Genomic DNA, 12,982 nt, shown 5'->3' with positions numbered 1-12,982 from the left:
CTGTTCCCTCTATCTGAGAGGGCCTCCCCGATTTCCCCCTCTGGCGCTCTCTCTCCCCCACAAAGCATCAAGGTAAGCATGTGCTTTCCTGCAGTTCCGTCCTAATACGTGGTCAGCACTGTGGACCACTTGTTCTCCTGTGCCCCAGGCCCTGTGAGGAATCCCTCCTGTCTGCCGGAGCCCACGGGCATGGCTCACCATCACGCCACACTGCTGTGCCAGGAGGTGGCGAGGCCAGGCAGCGCACGGGCCTTCAGGGTGCTGGCAACTTTGGGCATCTCAAGTGTGGGCTCCACGCGCCTTCCCAGCACGACGGCCCAGGTCCCCTGACCAGTGGATTCAGAGAGGACATCCCTCCAAACACACGACAACCCCAGGTCCCCTGACCAGTGGACTCAGAGAGGACATCCCTCCAAATACATGATGGCCCAGGTCCCCTGACCAGTGGACTCAGAGAGGACATGGACAGCCCCAGGTCCCCTGACCAGTGTACTCAGAGAGGACATCCCTCCAAACACACGACAGCCCCTTACTCCCAGTCCCCTGACTAGTGGTCCTACAGCTGCTGGCTTTTGGCTTCGCCTCAGTCACACGCAGATGGGGCTAGGATAGAGAGAGAGGATGGCATGGTGGGGAGACAGGGAGGGATGGGACGAGGCAGGAGGGGGCGAGATGGGGAGGGATGGAGGGACAGGACAGAGGGTGGGATGAGGTGACAGTGGAGGCTTCCTCCAGAAGAGTGTCGGTCCAGGACCGAGATGACACGAGGCAGAGGAATACAGCATACTGGCTCTTACACTAAACTGCAGAAAAATCAGAGTTCCACCTTATTATCCCTTGCTCTCCGCAGCATTTCACAACACCCCATTGCATTACAGCACACGAGGCTGTCCGGACACGAGTGGTACCTCCTCCACACGTATGGAGCACGTGGGGACAGACTGGGAGCAGAGAACTGCCCGGGGTCTTGGACGGGGTCAGAAGTGGGCTTTCCTGCCTGCTCTGATCCTGGCGGGGCCGTGTACAGGTTAGATGCTGAGCTGCCAGCCCTTGAGAGAGCGCCATGAGGGTGACATAAACTGAAGGGTTGGATTAGACAAAGATTTGTACAAAGAAGACTATCAGCAAATATTTAGCTGCTCGTCTCCTCCTGTGTGGTTCATATCGGGGTTCAAGGAGTATTTCTCACGTACCCTGTGCAGGGTCCGTTTACTCTCATTTCTCAAAAAAGCCATGAAGAACTTTGCAAGGACCAGCCCAAAGGCAAAGGCGATAGGCAGTGCCAGAACTGAATCTCGTGACATCGCTTAGCTGCTGGTAAGTACGTTTCCCCCAAAGGCCACAGAGCATAGATTTATAGATTTAAAACAATTTTTGTGGATTTCTCCTTCAGGACAAGCCATCCTCTAAAATAGTCACCATTCAGAACACAATTCCTGTGTCTTTCGGGAAACAGACATTGATTTTATTTTTGGTCGAGTCTTTAGCATGGAAATGGGTTGCAGAGTGAGCATTTCTTTCTCTTGGCGCTCTGGTGCAGGGAAATTAGATTTCAGCTGCAGAGAGCCACAGGTGCTTGCAGCTCGGCCATCGCCAAGGCTAATTGGGACACAAGGACAGAAAAACGCCCTCAGCCAAGTCTTGCTCTGTGGCACGTTTATAGCTCCCACAAGAGCAAACCCAGAGTCCTTGTTACGTGGAGACACGGAGGAAATAAGTTGTCACAGAAAGGAAAGGTGACACAGTAGAGTATGGCGGGAGGGGGCAGAGCAGGACACCTGGGGACCTCACCCCTGGGATGTGTGTGACACGGCCATCCAGGGACACAGCTGACCGAGGACATCGCTGAGCAGGGACACATCTGCCCAGAAATATGAGTGCTGAGTGACACACCGAACCAGGGACATGGCTGTCTGATGACGTGGCCAACCAGGGACTCCACTGTCCAGGGACAGCCGACCAGGGACATGCGCACGTAATGACATGGTCAATCAGAAACGTAACTGTCCATTGTCACAGATAACGAGGGACGCGGCTGTCCAGCAAGGTGTCAATGCTGGGGCCTCTCCACCTGGCTCCTCTGACTCTCAGGGATGGGGACCTACAGTGTGACAGGAAGCTAGAAGGAGGCCTGTGGGCCCTGGGGCCAGCAGGGGGCCAGCGGAGGAGAGGAAGGAGTTTCCTGCCCACTGCCAGGACTGCGGGGACTGCAGATCCCGGGATGAGACCAGACGCCACGTGAGGGAACGGCGCGTCACAGCCGTCTCTCCTCTAAGGCATCTCGCACAGAGCCCGGCAGTCCCACTGGCAGTCCCACCTGGCCCACGACAGGAAGGGAACGAGGTCCGCCAGGCATTAGCCGGCAGCGTGGGGCTGGGTGCGGCTCCTGCCCCTTCTGGAGGCCATGGCGGCTCCTGGAGCAGCAGCCTGTCCACGTGCTTCTCACCTCCGGACGTGGAGGTTCCTGACCCAAGACAGGTGCTGCCCTGTCCTGAGCAGGGGACAGGCAAAGAGCGGGGAGCGCAGGATGGAATCCGGCGCCTGGGCTCCGGAACGCGGCTTCACCAGCGCGGAAGCGCTGGTGGCTCCCTGCCTAAGGGCAGCTGTTGGGTGTTAGGACGGAAACCCCACAGCCTCCCGTGTCACTGCTGCGGAGAGGCCCCCGAGCTGTGTGCAGGGGGACGGTGGTCACTCCCTGGGAGGGTGGGGCGGCCCTCTCTCCATGACCGAATGGAAGAACAGGCGGCCTCCCAGAGCGGGTGGCGGCCTCCCAGAGCGGGTGGCGGCCTCCCAGAGCGGGACGCTGCGGCAGGACTCCCTCGTCTTTCCTGTGAGAGTGAGGCCCCCGCCCAGCCGCTGGGCACACATGGAAGTGGCCGTGCCCTGGCACCGATGCCGGGCTCCCTGACGCTGCACGTGGGCCAAGGCGTCAGAGCCCACACGGGGTGGGGCAGCACACCCCGAGGCTCACCGCCCAGGGGATCCCGCCACACAGCAAGAGCCTTCTGAGCAGGGCGGTTTAGGACATCAGAGAATCATCTTCACTGGACTCAACATTCTCCCGTAATGGCGTGTCATAAAACATATTCATCACCACTAAACTTTAGGGAAATAAAGACTTGAAAAATCACAAGTCAATGCCGAGAGAGAGAGAGCGAGAGAGAGAGAGGAAGAGAGCGAGAGAGAGAGAGAGAGAGAGAGAGAGAGAGAGAGAGAGAGAGAGAGAGAGAGAGAGAGAGCGCATACCAGCTGCCCTGGAAAAATGTTCGTGCTCTGTTGGTGGGAAAGCAAATGGTTCACCTATGATAGGAAGACTTGCATTGCCTCGTGGAATTAGAAATGACTACAGGACCCACATGGTCCAGCGTGTGTGAAATACTTCGCTAGGTGCTTGGAAGTCTGGAAAGCAAGACTTGGACATGTACTTGGATGTCCAGGCTAGAGCAGCAATTGGTGTGTTCGCTGAAGGGTGTGAGCAGAACACACATCTACCAATGGGTGCTTAACACAAATCTTAAAGCAGAGGGAAACTCGGACGTGGGGGGGAATATCAGGTCCCTTTCGGTGCCAGTCAAACGCCGCCCCTGCAGTAGTGCCTCACAGAGCCAGCCTGCAGCCTGGCGGAGGTGGGGCAGGAGAGGTACGGGGGCAGGGGGCTGGTGTGGTGGGTGGAGGGGTGTCGGGAAGGAGAATTAGGCTCTGAATAGTGGCTGGGGGTGGTTGCCCAGGTAAGTGAATACATTTAACAGCAAACTGCATGCCAAGCGATACCCAAAATGGTGAGTTCTATGATATGTGCTGTTTTCAACAATTCACTTTTTTGGAAAGAAGCCCCTTAGCTGTGACCTGAAGCTGTGGCGGGAGCATGGCATTTGGAGGGGTCACCGTGCCATCCAGGGGCTCGGTGGACAACCACTGACAGGGGTCTCTGAGAATCTGCAAGGCGGGGAGGCCTGACCGCCTGCTCCCTCGCCCACTCTAAGATGCCCTGCACAGACTTGGTAAGAAAACCAGGCCCAATACGGCAGAGGCTTCCTACGCAGAGCTTCTGTGTGTGCTGAGGGGTGGACACAGTCCTGCAGGCCACCGTGGGGTGACATTGGCCGAGGCAGTGATGGCTGTCTGTGTGTCCAGCAAGAGACATGCGTCCTGACCTCATGTGGCGCTTCCTTGTGGAGGCAGCGGGCGCTTGGATCCTCCCCACCCCGCAAGCCTACGCACGCCTTCTCAGAACAGCAGGTCCAAGGTGTGGAAAGCGGGTCTGACGCGTGGACGCCCGGAGATGCGTTCTCTTACCTCTAAGGGCCTCCCAGCGCATCCATGTGCCCGCGGCCAGCTGGAACCTTGCTCCTGTCGACCAGAGAGGTGCAGACGCCCGGCTGGACCCAACAACTACATTTTCTCCTCGTCTACCAGAGGCGGTCGCTCTAGGAAAGAAGAGCAGGCAGAGCAATGAGGTGGACGGCCCTACAGGAGTGCTGCAGTCAGGGAGGGGATCGTGCGTGCACCGAGATCCCCCGGGCCCAGGGCACACCCGTCCTCTGTTACAGAATCAACCTTTTGGGAAACTGAGTTACTACTGCAATGCACAAGATACAAGGTACACACGATTATCCAGATTATTCAAAATGTGCTCTTCTAAGACCAGGGAAGAGACATTTTGTGGCCAGTGCTGTGGAGCAGGAAGGCCCTGGGGCGTGGCTGGGGCTCTCAGAACACACACACAGTGCCTAGCTAGCACCATGCACCACTAACGCCGCCAGCTTGGGCTTTGTTCTCATCCCTCTCCCCTCAGAGACAGTCAGAGAATCAGTTCCCACCTGGAACCGTTTACAAGAAAACCATTTGCCTACTAGAGGGAACACAAGACCCCACGTCTTCCTCGATGACGTTTCCATCTGTGTAGCGATAAAGCAGGAGCTTCACTACTGGAAACAGCTTCTTTTCTAACTTCCCATGGTCCATACTGGTAAGTACTATTGTAATTGTTTTAAATATGCCCTATTACTATGCTGACTTCGGCTGACATGGCTGGTGTTGGGCGTAGTGGCTGTAAGCACACCAGCGCCTGCTTGTTTACGCACGGGGAAGGTGACTTATGCCTGCCTGTGTCTGCCTGGCGAGCTCTGGGCGGTGTCTGGCTCACAACAGGTACTCAGCACATACTCTACACCATTAGGAAAATGGTGTCCTAACATTTTGTCTTTCAGAAGTGGTAAATGATGAGTAAAAAGCGTGCCTGCTTCTATTCTGCAAAAGTGGGTTCGCAGGCATTATCCAGTCATCTCACGATTCCAGTCCCCTGGGTAAAGATCGACGCTGTGCTTTCCAGAGGAGCCCCGGAGATTTGATGCCACAGACAGGGTCAGCCCGGGGCCCCCGGGGTCCTGAGTCTGCCCCGTAGTCACTGGGTGGCGGGGCCTGGAAGTTCCAGTCCACAGGCAGGCAGAGCTGGGTGGAGCTGAAGCCATGGCCAGGCCTGGGGGTCCATCGTGGTCCACGCACGACAGGGCCATGCGTGACACACGCAGGGAGGTGGGAGTGGGGCTCAGCTCCAGCCCCAGCCTCCTGTCTGGGAGGACCTGCAGCCACTCAGTCTGGGCCCAAGGTGGACTTCCTGATCCTAAGTAAGGATTCAGCCTAGTGATGTCCAGGTGGGCACTGTGCCTCCCCCCTGCACCTCCAGGCTGAGCCCTGCTCCTCACCCCTGCACCTCCAGGCTGAGCCCTGCTCCTCACCCCTGCACTTCCAGGCTGAGCCCTGCTCCTCACCCTGCACCTCCAGGCTGAGCCCTGCTCCTCACCCTGCACCTCCAGGCCGGGCCCCGCTCCTCACCCCTGCACCTCCAGGCCGGGCCCCGCTCCTCACCCCTGTAGGTCCAGGACGGGTCCCGCTCCTCACCCTGCATGCCCAGGCCGGGCCCTGCTCCTCACCCTGCACACCCAGGCCAGCCCCCGCTCCTCACCCTGCACCTCCAGGCTGAGCCCTGCTCCTCACCCTGCAGGTCCAGGCTGGGCCCTGCTCCTCACCCTGCACACCCAGGCCAGCCCCCGCTCCTCACCCTGCACCTCCAGGCTGAGCCCTGCTCCTCACCCTGCACCTCCAGGCTGAGCCCTGCTCCTCACCCTGCAGGTCCAGGCCGGCCCCGCTCCTCACCCCTGCACCTCCAGGCTGAGCCCTGCTCCTCACCCTGCAGGTCCAGGCCGGCCCCTCTCCTCACCCCTGCACCTCCAGGCTGAGCCCTGCTCCTCACCCTGCAGGTCCAGGCCGGCCCCTCTCCTCACCCCTGCACCTCCAGGCTGAGCCCTGCTCCTCACCCCTGCACCTCCAGGCTGAGCCCTGCTCCTCACCCTGCAGGTCCAGGCCGGCCCCGCTCCTCACCCCTGCACCTCCAGGCTGAGCCCTGCTCCTCACCCTGCACCTCCAGGCTGAGCCCTGCTCCTCACCCTGCAGGTCCAGGCCGGCCCCTCTCCTCACCCCTGCACCTCCAGGCTGAGCCCTGCTCCTCACCCTGCAGGTCCAGGCCGGCCCCTCTCCTCACCCCTGCACCTCCAGGCTGAGCCCTGCTCCTCACCCCTGCACCTCCAGGCTGAGCCCTGCTCCTCACCCTGCAGGTCCAGGCCGGCCCCGCTCCTCACCCCTGCACCTCCAGGCTGAGCCCTGCTCCTCACCCTGCACCTCCAGGCTGAGCCCTGCTCCTCACCCTGCAGGTCCAGGCCGGCCCCTCTCCTCACCCCTGCACCTCCAGGCTGAGCCCTGCTCCTCACCCCTGCACCTCCAGGCTGAGCCCTGCTCCTCACCCTGCAGGTCCAGGCTGGGCCCTGCTCCTCACCCCTGCACCTCCAGGCTGAGCCCTGCTCCTCACCCCTGCACCTCCAGGCTGGGCCCTGCTCCACACCCCTGCAGGTCCAGCTCACACTACTCTGTCCCCCTGCCTGGCTCTCCTTGCTCAGCTGCTTGGTCAGCAGTGCAGTTATCACAGGAGATAGTAAAGAAAGTATTTCAAGTAGAAACCCGGTTTTAGATCACTGGATTATTAATGTCTGTATTAAGATTAATGGTAACTTTATTTCAATTTATATTTATGATATAATGAGAAAGATTTTCACTTTTCCCTTACCCAAGACCATGTACTGTTTAATTGACTTTGAATTACTTATGTGGGCAATAACATTATTTGTTCAAAAGTTTGAGAATGACTGATTACTGCATGTTTGTCTCCTGTGATAGGAAAAAGATAGATGAAAATTTAATAATGTGCCTTACAGCAAAAACAGAAATAAAGGATCTCCAGGCTGACGTATTTGGTTTGGGAGTGAAAGGAAGCCAGATGTGTCCATTTTCTTCTTTCCACCCCCTCCTGCTCCTCACCTCCCCACTTCTCCTTCCTCACAGCCTATGGCTGCTGTCTCCCCGCCTGCCCGCAGCAGGCTCTTCTTATATTTTTTCGGGGGGGGGGCAAGGGATACAATCCCACAGCTTTGGGGAATAATAAGCGGGTACAGATGTTCTTAAATAACCTCTGAATGCTCAAGTGTCTACCTTGACTTGACAAGTACAACATAGGCCGGCACTCCGCCAGGGCCCGAGGCCCCCACCCCCGGGGCTCCACCTCTGAGGAAGCTCATTTTAGGCCTCCTTCCCCAGCCCCATGCCTAGAAGGAACTACCGGGGGTCGGGGGTCGGGGGTCGCTTCTGGTGTTGTTACCTGCTCCCCCCGCCCCCCAAGTGGAGGGCTGTAAAACACCCCTGGGCCATCATTTGGGAGCTGGTGAACTTTTAGGGTCATTCTTTTCATGTTCTTTTCTTTACGTTTTCTCTCTTTTCCTTTTTTCCCTTCTAGATCCACTACCATTCAGGCAAGGGTCCTGTTGGAAAAGCTCTTGGCTTTCTCTGTCTTTTGATTCTCTTCAGGTTTCCTCTAGCTGTACCGTCTCAGACTTCCAGTGCGTTTTGACATTCTAAATTTCAATGGATGTGTGTAATGTGTAAATAATTCCTGGTTATTTGACTCACCACCCTTTCTTCTTGTTTCAGTCTCTTTTGTATGAATGGATTTCCCCAAACACCCTGTCTCCTCGGCACACGTGAGGTTAACAGGAGCTTCAGGAAGCCCCATCCATGGCTGGCCCCCCTCATTCCAGTCCCGGCCCCACACCCGGGGACCTCGGGGCTCTGAGGTGAGGCTGGCTGGCCCCCCTCATTCCAGTCCTGGCCTCCCTGCACTGCCCAGGCCACCTACATTGTTCTTCAGTTGTAGTAAAGCCACACCTCCATTTTGTGTCATTTCTGTGGACTTCATGGGAGAGCAGAGCCAAACGTGCCTTTCAGTTGTGTCCTTTTAACAATCTCACACGAGACGACCTTCTCAAAAGAAGAGTTCTGCCCCGAATTTCCCGCGGTAGTGCCATCTTTAACTCTGAAGAAGATTGGTGAATTTCATTCTTGCATTTATGTCTGAAATCAGTTAATAAAATGGACGTCTACCAGTTTCTCTCAGAATTCCTTGTTTTATTCTGTGCTGTGCTCTCTTCCCTCCTTCCTTCAATGCCAGCCTTTCCCTCTCCCACCCTCCCAGTGTCCTCCCCACACCTTCTAGTTCCAGTGCCCCCAGATTTTCTGAACAAGCCCCTGCCTGTTTGATTGCGTATCCTCTTCTTTCTCCTCCATGACCTTGAGTTGTGGCATTTATATTACTGCATGATTAAATACTAGGCTTCCTCAAGGGTGGAGAACACTGCTTATTTATAGTTGCATCCTTACACCTTACTGGGAACAAGAATACTTAAGCAAAAGGTAGGCAACTCAGAATTATTCTCCAGAAAACAAAGTAAAAACCCGTCTCACTGTAGGTCTTACTTGTGAATTCTTTCGTGGTGACTCTAAAGTATGTACTCACTGAGATTTGTGTTTTTACTTTGCTTAGTTTTAAATGTATGAGCCTTGCAGTCTGTTCCAAACTTCACAGATTTTTCTGGGTAAATCCTAATATCCGTCAATCCTGCTCGAGGCTACCGTGAGCCGACCCAGCTCTGGCACCCAGTCATGGCTCCAGGCACGACAAGGCCTGGCAGAACGAACGTCCGGCATGGTAGAGAACTTGCAGCAGCCTGGGCTCCAGCAGTCAGATTCTGCCAGCTTCTGTGGGGGGCGCCAGGGAGGGGAAAGGAGGAGACACCAGGCGCAGGGCTGTGAGAAGGTCATGTCCAAGGTCACATGTGAGGGTGTGCCCCACTCTTCCTCCCTCACAGAAAACGCTCCTGTGAGCACTGTGCCTGGAGTCCCGGCAGTCCCAGCTCTCAGAGGCTCAGGGTTACAGCTTGGGGGCACATGGGCTGTGTGCAGAGGAGCATGAGGAGAGGAGGTTTTAGAGAAGCCCCCAACGATGCCATCAAGGAGATGGCTGGATGCGTGATGGGTGGGGAGGTGAGGGGCCAGGAGAGCAGGCGCGTCTCCTCAGCCTGGGCCCTGGTCGTGTGGAAAGTCTGCCCAGGGGCGAGGCTTTGCTCCCACCAGAATGTTCCGGCATGGATTTTCCCCACCCAGTACTTTATAAAGTTCTCAGTTACAAACAACCCCAGTTCTTGACAACCGACGCCCGGCTGGGGTCCTCTCTGCTTTCAGGCTGTTTTCACACTGCCTGGCTGCATTCTGACTCTCACCCCCACATAACGGTGGTTCCAGCACACCTGCGGCTTGCTGATCGAGAGTCCAGGGCTGGTTACCTGAGCGGCCTCTGACTCTTCTCCCAACCCCCCCCCCCCCCCCAGGAACTGGATTACAGGAATGAGCCATCAGACCAGCCAATCTTAGAACTTTTTTTTTTTTTTGCCAGTCCGGGGGTTTGAACTCAGGGCCTGGGCACTGTCATTGGACATTTTTTGCTCAAGGCTAGCACTCTGCCACTTGAGCCACAGCGCCATTCCTAGCCTTCTCTGTATATGTGATACCGAGGAATCGAATCCAGAGCTTCATGCATGATGCCAGGCCAGCACTCTACCACTAGGCCACACTCCTGGCCCCCCAGTCTTAAAACCAGGATGTTCCAGAAAAGGCACTGTATCATTTTTACCCCCTGATTTTTCATCACAAAATTTAAGTTAGATCTAGAGTTAATATTTTTGTGTTGGTGCAATAGATTCAAAACCAAAGGAAAGGAATGGACTTCTAAAGTCTCACCGAAGTATAGAAAAAGCTATAATTTTCAAATCAAAAGCTAAGGAAAACACCTAAATAGCGACACCAGTGGGAATTGCAGGACTCAGACAAAGTCGCAAATACGTGTGGAGTGAAAATGTACAGAGGCAGTACATACTTAACAGCATGGCACCTCCTCACCGGCGAGTGGAACCAGACTGCCCCTGGGACTGGCTTGGCAGCGGCCGCGAGGCCATGGCACCTTCTGGCACATTCTGGGTGTTCTTTGCTCCCTGGGGGTGGGGGGCCTGGCCAGGCACAGAAACCTCCAGAACAGAGGCGCAGCTTCCTGGTAGGCGTGGGCTCAGCAGCGCCTCCTGCTGGCCCGTCCTGAGCTTGCGCCCGGAAGGCGGAGCCCCTCTGTTGGCTTTCTCTCTACATGCTCATTGCTCTGATCAGAGCGAACAGAACCACTTTTATAATGTGCTGATCAAAACGCTGCCATCTGTGAACCTTCATCGGTGTTCGGGTTTATCAGTCTCTCTCTCTCTCTCACACAGAGCATTTAGAACCTTAGCTGGAAATTAAAACGGAGCCGCGGGAGAGCCCAGGTTCTTGTGCTTTGCAGCTGATCTGACCCTTCCCAGCCAGGCTTCCCTGCCTCCTGCGGTTTTCACACAAGCGCACCCTTCCTTCCTCTTTTCCCTCTGAAGTCGCCTGTTTACAGTCTGCTCAATGGAAATGCCCAAGTCCACCACATACCTTTTTCAGTTATCTCACATGCAATTTATAGTCCTTGAAAACCAAGGACTTTGAAATTTTAATGTCTAGTGAAGAATCACCTTGTGTATCCCATTTTTTTTCTTATTCAGCTAGATGTATTTCTTTAATCAATGCCAACATGCACTAATAGAAATGGTCATGTAAAGGCACATTCTGCATCCAGGTTCATCCTAAGAAATTCATAGCTGAGAATTCATACAAATTTCCAATAAGCCCAGGAGGCAGGACTACAAGAACAGAGGTTCATCTGGCAAGGGCAGTCGGGAGCTCACCGCTCTGCCCGTAAGCACCTGACCTTCGCACTCCATGATTTTTGTAAATTTAAGTAAATTGTGCTTGTGATTTTCATCCAAACGCTGAGCTGCGAAGACCAGGAGAAAGACCAGCGCTGGGCAGGACAGGAAACCACATCAAGAACAAGGAAGACTGCCTGGTGCCTCACCCAGTGTGGTGTGGTTCGCCCAGGGAGAGACCTGGGGGTGGGGCTGGCTGCAGCCTCGCAGGCAGAGGAGCCCGCGAAGTCCGCCCAGGCCTCCTCTCACCCATCTTCCAAACATCCCACGAAGGAATTCTGAGCTACTGCCCAAGCCCGCCCCAGCGGCGGAACGCCAGCACATCCCTGCAGTGTGTCCCTTCCGAAAGAGCAAGGAAAGCGGCTGACAAATTCCACAAGCCATGTGCAGTCCTCTCCCGAGGAAAACTGCAAAGCGTTATCAAGAGACGTGAAAGGAGGTCACGGGGAGAAGTCACCTAACTGGGGAGGCTTCCTATTGTGACTGAGTCAAGTTTCTCCCATATGAATGGAAAATGGGATTTCAACCAAAACACTGCCTGGGCGTTGGAATAAACTTCATATGCACAAGAAAGAGTAAAGAGACGAAGACATTGATTAAGAAAATCTGAAAACAGAAAATTGTTCTCCCAGACTCAAGACCTATTCTGTAGCAGTAATTAAAGCTACACGGCCTGAATAGAGAAATTTGTCCATCTCATACTTTTTGTTGCTTCACTTATACTATCAGGAACAAAAAGGGAGTGCTAAGTGAGTAAGGAGATTAGCTTTCAGTAAATTCATCATTTTTATGGACTCTTCCTAGACATGGAGTTCATATTTCCTCTCAACATAATTCACCTACCTTTTCATCTCCCTGTCAGGCTATTGCTCGTTAATTCATTCATTTTTACTTCATTTATCCACCATTCACTGGTGCAATTTTATCCATCCATCCATCCATCCATCCAGTTCAGTCCATTAATTTGTCCACCGACCTACATGCACACCCATTTAGCCACCCCGCCCATCCACACATCTACTCACACATCCAACAGTCTATCCACATTGCCTCATTTATAGAAGTATAGATACATAGTTATACCATCTATCCATCCATCCGTCCATCCAGCCAGTCAGCCAATAACCCACCCATCCATCCACCCAGCCAACCACCTAGCCTCCACTCACCAGTCTAGACACTTGAATCACTTATCCACCATCATCCATCAGACATCCAGCCATACAACCACCAGTCTATCCACATCTACAAAGGTGTGGGTGTATGGACAGACACCCACACCATTCACCCATTCATGCATCCATGCATCTATCTATCTATCTATCTATCTATCTATCTATCTATCTATCTATCTATCCACTTAACAATCCACCTATCCAACTCTATTCAACTAACCATCCACCCAGCCATCTATCCATCCTCCATCCACCATTCTACACACACACACACACACACACACACACACACACACACACACACACACACACATATATATATATATATTTAGCCACTCATCCACCCACCCATTCAGCTATACAACCAACCAGCCCATCCACACCTCACAGGTGTGTGGGAACACTCCCACACCATCCACCTATCCATTTATCTACTAGACCATCAACATCCATCTAGCCATCTATTTACTAAAGAACACAAATATCACCCAAGCACCATCCTTCCACCAGTCTACCCATCTACCCAACCACGCATCCATCCATCCGCCCATCTATTCATTCATCTTCTCATCCACTCATGAGTGCATCCATCCA

The 12,982-nt window shown here is 54.4% G+C and overlaps 1 protein-coding gene across 8 annotated transcripts in view; it reads right to left on the bottom strand.

The window, feature by feature from the left end:
* The window catches only part of Myt1l (myelin transcription factor 1 like), a 370,648-nt gene that overhangs the window by 154,577 nt on the left and 203,089 nt on the right, over positions 1-12,982 (bottom strand). For all 8 annotated transcript variants that reach the window (XM_090337527.1, XM_090337528.1, XM_090337526.1 and 5 more), the window contains exon 3: positions 4,297-4,427. In XM_090337527.1, coding sequence (XP_090193653.1) covers positions 4,297-4,318 — 22 coding nt within the window. In that variant the 5' untranslated portion in view covers positions 4,319-4,427. The remainder of the gene's footprint in view (positions 1-4,296; positions 4,428-12,982) is intronic.

This window comes from Megascapheus bottae, chromosome 7 (genome assembly GCF_031878675.1).
Source record: "Megascapheus bottae isolate mThoBot1 chromosome 7, mThoBot2.hap1, whole genome shotgun sequence".
NCBI classification, from domain to species: Eukaryota; Metazoa; Chordata; class Mammalia; order Rodentia; family Geomyidae; genus Megascapheus; species Megascapheus bottae.
Note: the sequence above shows the minus strand (reverse complement) of the source record. Positions and strands in the feature narration are given on the sequence as shown.